General features: G+C 36.6%; 1 protein-coding gene across 1 annotated transcript in view; it reads right to left on the bottom strand.

The window, feature by feature from the left end:
• Nucleotides 1–1,636: 1,636 nt before the first annotated feature.
• Nucleotides 1,637–6,000, bottom strand: part of Pank1 (pantothenate kinase 1) — a 49,786-nt gene continuing 45,422 nt past the window's right edge. The window contains 1 exon segment of the mRNA XM_005385848.2: nucleotides 1,637–3,073. Coding sequence (XP_005385905.1) covers nucleotides 3,014–3,073 — 60 coding nt within the window. The 3' untranslated portion in view covers nucleotides 1,637–3,013.

The following is a 6,000-nucleotide window of genomic DNA, read 5'->3' as shown; positions in this document are numbered from 1 at the left end:
CACCTTAGCTCAAAATGTTGCTATTCCCCTTAGTCTCACTTCCTTCCTGATTAATTTCTCAGTACTCCTTATATGACTGAAGGACATAAAATATAATTACCCATAAAATAATTCTCAACAAAGGAACTCTGAATCCATGTATTTTGCATAAGGTGAAGAATATAGCTCTATTTCCACAATTCCTTTATCTGAAATTCTTAGGTCCAGATATGTTTTAAAATTCAGAAACATTTATTACTTAACACCCTGGGATCAATACTCTAGAACCAAACACATTAATAGCTCTCAACAAAATAAGTGAACAGACCTATTATTTGTGATAAATAATGCTCAGGCCAGCTTTTGCTGTGAAGCAGGTAATCAAAGCAAATTTTAAGAGTTGAGAGCCAGACACAGTGGTGCACACCTGTAATCCCAGCACTAGGGTTAGAGGATTGATGCAAGTTCTAGTTCACTCTGGGCTAACAATGAGTTCTAGGCCAGCCTGAACTGAAGAGTGACCATCCCTGAAAAAAAAAAAAAAAAAAAAAAGAAAGAAAGAAAGAAAAGAAATAAAAACCAAATAAAAATATAGAATGGGGAATTTTGGAATTACAGGTGAGAATTTGTGGCTATGTACTTAAACACAGATATCTGTGGAATAGCTCCATGCTGAACAGAGATCTACATATTCCAGAATGTTAAGAACCTGATTTAATGTATTTCTTTAAAATATCTATTTTTAAATTACAGTTTAACAGAATGAAGGGCTTACTATGCGTCACCTTTGCACTAAGTTATTTAAATGTGGATGTGAACAATTATTTGCCCTGTTTTACCGGTGAGGAAACTGGGACTTCAACAGAGCTTTAGTAGTTTGCAAGCACAGCTAGTCACTGGCCAGTGTGGACGCAAATCAAACCTGTTTTGCAATAACAAGCCATGCACTGGACCACCTCGCCGTCCTAACTTCATACAGCACAAGGTAAAAATGCTTCACTCTTGCAAAGTTTCTTTGTGAGGTTCAGTCTAAAGGAAGTTTCCATACTCAAGTGAATGTGAAAATCCTCAGGCTGTAAGTTCTTCTTTGTTAAAAACAGGCTGGGTATACGTAGCCAAACACTTAAATTGTCTCTTCAGGTAAACCAATGTTTTAGAAATTGGGGATGAGAGACCTAATGATTTCAGATAATTTAAAAAATATAGTTACAGTAATTTTCCTTGGTTTCCTTTACCGAACAACGGTCTACAGATCCCAGGTTTGCCCTCTCTCGATAGATGTGAGAATGGAAGAAAAGGTCAAAAGGCACTAATTATAGGTAATATGGAAACAGTATCATTTTCAAGAACACCTCAGTTTCTTGAATTGTTTCAGGCCAGGCAGAAGTTAATAAAATGTATTAGTGATGAACAAATTTTGAACTCCTTTGGAATCAAGTATATCAGTGATAGTCTGGCATCAAGGAGTTAGCTATATAAGAACAATAAAGCTAGATTTAAAAAAAAAAATCTGTACATATGACTACAGCTTCAACGGAAGACACAGTTTTAGACCTTGCCACGCTTATGGGAAAACCTCAAATTATGAAATGTAGAGTAGCAAAAACACAGCACATGAAAACGAGGATTAAGAAATGAAAATAACATGTACACTAAACACATCACAACAGAAACAGGCTTTATTTCACCCAGACAAGTCAATTTCTCAATTAGTATCAACTTCAAGATTTAAAGATATGGAAATTAAAGATGGTGCTCAGAAGGCAGAAAAAGGAAGATTCCTCATGGAGCAATTTCACTGCCCTTAAAAATCCCTTTCAGCGATAACTCAGATCATTAGATCTCGTGTGTTCCAATCTGTGAACAAGACCCTCATTTGAAAGTTAGTGGAATCTTTCAAAAATTATGGAGATTAGTGGCATAGATTAATTTTTAATTTTAGAAACTGGCATTAAGGTCCAGTTTTTAGTTTAAAATATTAAAAATAAAGAGGACATTAACATTATTATTTAAGATGTCTTGTTACAAAGCTCCTAGGTACATACATATACAAAACAGATGGTTATTACTAGTTGATACCTCAAATCATGATTTCCCCTAAATCTTACAAATAATTGAGCTACTGGGAGATTTCCAAACTTCTTGCACAAGGATTTGATGTCATTTATATGTATATGTCAGTAAGGGCATTTTATCGCAAAATATTTCAATTTAACATAATGTAGCATAAAATAAATCCAATGAAACACTGCATTTATAAGGGATAAAATAAAATTTCAGGTAGTTTTAATTTTCTGCCAAACTTATTAAGTTTATTAATATTTCTTGAGTCTTCTCTTTATGGGCATTCTTAAGACCTTAAATTGGGTATTAAATTTTTTAAGGAGTTGGTCAGCACCTTGGTTGATATGAACAATTACATTAAAGAGAAGCTATGGGAAAGGGGGAGGAAAGCATTCGAGGGTACAAACGGGGAAGGGTTCTTTTCTCCCCCATGAGACATTCACACAGAAAAAAAACAAAAGAAGGATAAACAAACAAACAAAAATAGTGTTCACAGTAAAACATGCCAGATTTGCAGTTTCATTTGAAACCAACAGTGAATCATGAAACGTCATGAAAAATATAAGTAAAGTAAAATCTCCTAGAGTAATTACTAAATGAAGTTAAAATTATCACACTGATCAGTAAACCCCAGAAGAAAAATGAACAGCACTTACATTTCAGGTCCTTCTTAGGCATCAAACAATTTTTCAAAGTTAATACATAAAATTGGTAGGTTTGGCCACGCTGCACAAAAATTTTTTTTAAAAAATACAGTATACAGAAAAAACTCTTCTATGCCCCATTTTGAATCATACGCTCAAAACCTAAGAATAAAAGATCAGCTAGAAGGATTTTCAATTATTTACAAATCCAGCAGGTTCAATCTGCCATAATGGCTTGGCTTCCGTTCCATAGCAATCTCCACCTTCTCCAGCAGCAACTGTCAGTTCTCTGTGCTCGCTGGAGCCCACTCCAACTCTGCTCATCTCTACTGGTCATCTGTCATTTTGAACAGTTCCAACAGTGCCCCAACAGCTCCAAAATAGCCCTATAAAAACAATGGAAAATTCTGTAGGATTGTCTCTCAACTGGAGCCAAAGACCTACTATGTTTAATAATTCTAGCATGCTGCTTCCTTATTTTACAGGGGAGGGAGAAAATTAAAATCTGAACTCTCAGGCTGGGGATATAGCTCAGTGACAAGCTCATGCTTGACAAGCGAGCCCATGGGGTCAATCCCCATTACCATAAACAAAACAAAACAAACTGTTTGCTAGGAAACACTGTGAAATGACAGCAAAAAATTTTTGAATGCCTACTTGCTTATGCATATTAAATAAGTTAACACATGTAAAGAGTTTAGAATAGTATCTGATACATGGTATGTACTAAGTAAATGGTGGATACTGCTAGTATTATAACTTTTGTTTCAGTCTTTTTTTAAAGAGAATAAAAAAATAACAAGATAACAACAGCACAGACAAAAAACAAAACAAAGCAAAACCAATAAAAATTATACAGGGCTTCAAAACAAAACAATTTGTTTCAGTCTTTGCCATGACAAAATTCACATTATTTCACAGAGGAGAAATGGAGGTAATAAAGTAAATTATTACTCTTTCAAGAACTTGTGCCAGGGCTCAGTGCTCAATTCTGTCTAGTAGCAATACTGTGTTCACAGCAGAAAGCCCTAAATTCTGTCAGTACGTTCAGGAAAGGCTCTTACATCAGCCTGAGCCTCACTTTGCTCGTCTGTAAAAAAAAAAAGAAACCCCTGTTTCTGTAAAAACGAAAGGAAAGGAATCTCAGAGATTTTAAAAACGTATTATTTTAAGTCTGTTGGGCTTCTTATGCTGGGTGGCTTATAAGCAATTAGGAATTTATTTCTTAGCCTCATGGAGGCTGGGAAGACCAAGATCAAGGTGTTTATTGAGGGCTGATTCTTACAGACTGCTGTCTTTCTCACTCTGATCTCACATGGCAGAAGAGGCAAGGCAGTTCTCTTGGGTCTCTTTCACAAGGAAGCAAATCCCGTTTACGAGAGGTCAATCTGCATGATCTAATCTCTTCCTTCAGGCCCCACCTCCTAATGCCATCATCTTAGGTATTAAGATTTCAACACATGAACTGAGATGCAGAGGGATACCACTCAGATTCAATCCACAGCAACCGGTTTTTAAGTCTGGAGACTCCCCTGCTCTGGCATCTGCCTGACAGCCACTGCTGTGACGGCCATGGGTGTGTCAAGATACTGTGGGATCTTTGCTCTTTGTTGCTATTAGGTGACATTGATTGAGGCCTCACGACATGCTAGAACTTTTCTAAGTATTTTACACGAACGTACGCATTTAATCTCTACAATAACTCTATGAGACACATTTTTATCAGCTCATTTTAAAAATGCTAAAACAGACAGTGAGAGGCAGAGTTATTATCTAAGATCTCATAGTCAATAAAAGGTTACACTCTCAACGTCTTGGTTTGACTACTTCTATCAGGAGACGCTCCGTAACACTCGTTGAGTGAAAGAGAAATCAGCAAGCAAGGACTCCTAAGGCCAAAGGCAAGTGACCTGAAAACCACCAACGCATTGCCTCCTAGAAGTAGTCTCTCTGTACTATTTCCTGGCCAAGACTGCCTAAGCCACAGTGAAACTAAGAAGGTAGAGAATTTTCCAAAGGACACTTTCAAGAGGTTCACTGGCCCAGAGAGTGAGTTAGGACATACAGTAACAAATCTACAAAACTGAAATCCACAGAGCTGAGGCCAGTACAGGGATGCAGGTGACTGCATGTTTACCTACAGAAGTAGCTTTTCTAAAAATGCCGTATCTCATTCCCTATTTTAGAACCATAAACATGATCTTGAGGACGATTTTTCACCCCTGACAGCTCATAGGCTTTGTTCTTTGCATTAGATCAAAACCTAGATGTAAAACTGAGAAAATACCAATAAATGCCAGATAAAAGAACTGAGAATGCTGCTTTTATTGCTAACTATAAGTGTAAGCCAGAACAGTGGTTTTCTTTTTTCTTTCATATATGTTTTTCAAGCTGTGATATATTTTCTTTTTCAAATAAAACTTTACACGGAAATTATAAATAAGCGGAATCAAAGGGAGCTCCTTGGGTTGCAGGGAGGAAGACTGAATGTTCTGGGACCATATTCTCCCTCATCCAAAAGAATATTTTATCACTCCATGGTTTAAGCCTGTGAGAGAAAGAGACAGAAAGCCAGGGAGACAAAGAAAGGATCTTCAGTGTTAATTTCTGTCATTGGCCTTTACTATTATATTTAAGTTTTTCTCATTTTATGTGTTCTAATAAAGCAAAAAGTGCACATAGAGTGCTCCACAAAACTTCTAACTATGTCTGTAGTGACTCAAATAATTTACTTTGGAGATTAACTACTCCAGCAGTTATTTATTACACTTGGAATTTAGAATATTCACTTTGCAATTTTTTTTCTGATGCTTTATGTACAAGAGATGGGGTCGGACTTGTGATAAATGATAGCTCTCTACAGCACTGATCTTAAAGGAGGTGACAGATGAAGTACGGAGAAGGGAGGGCCCCCCACTTACTCTTGGAACCTTGATTCCTATCATAGGAATGTCATGGAAAAAACTGTCTGGATGAACTGATGCTATTTTCCCTGTTAACAGGTTTATTACCGGCCAGGCACACTGACTTCTCAAGGCTAGTAGATTAGTCTTAGGAGCCCAAGCATGTCTGTTCTCACCAGTTCAGCTGTTTATTTGCCAAAAGTAAGCTGTGTTTACCTTCATATTTGTTACGGCAGTTTTATTGCTTAGGCAATAATCTAATTATTAACCATATATATAACAAATAAGAAGAGTGCCAAAAAAAACACACAAAAAACAAAAAAACAAGGGCCGGGGAGATACCTGCCTGGCAAGCTCAAAGTCCTGAGTTCAATTCCTGGTACCAAAAAGAAAAAAAAAAAAAAGAATGC

Source organism: Chinchilla lanigera, unplaced genomic scaffold (genome assembly GCF_000276665.1).
Source record: "Chinchilla lanigera isolate Chin_1 unplaced genomic scaffold, ChiLan1.0 scaffold00024, whole genome shotgun sequence".
Taxonomy (NCBI): Eukaryota; Metazoa; Chordata; class Mammalia; order Rodentia; family Chinchillidae; genus Chinchilla; species Chinchilla lanigera.
Note: the sequence above shows the minus strand (reverse complement) of the source record. Positions and strands in the feature narration are given on the sequence as shown.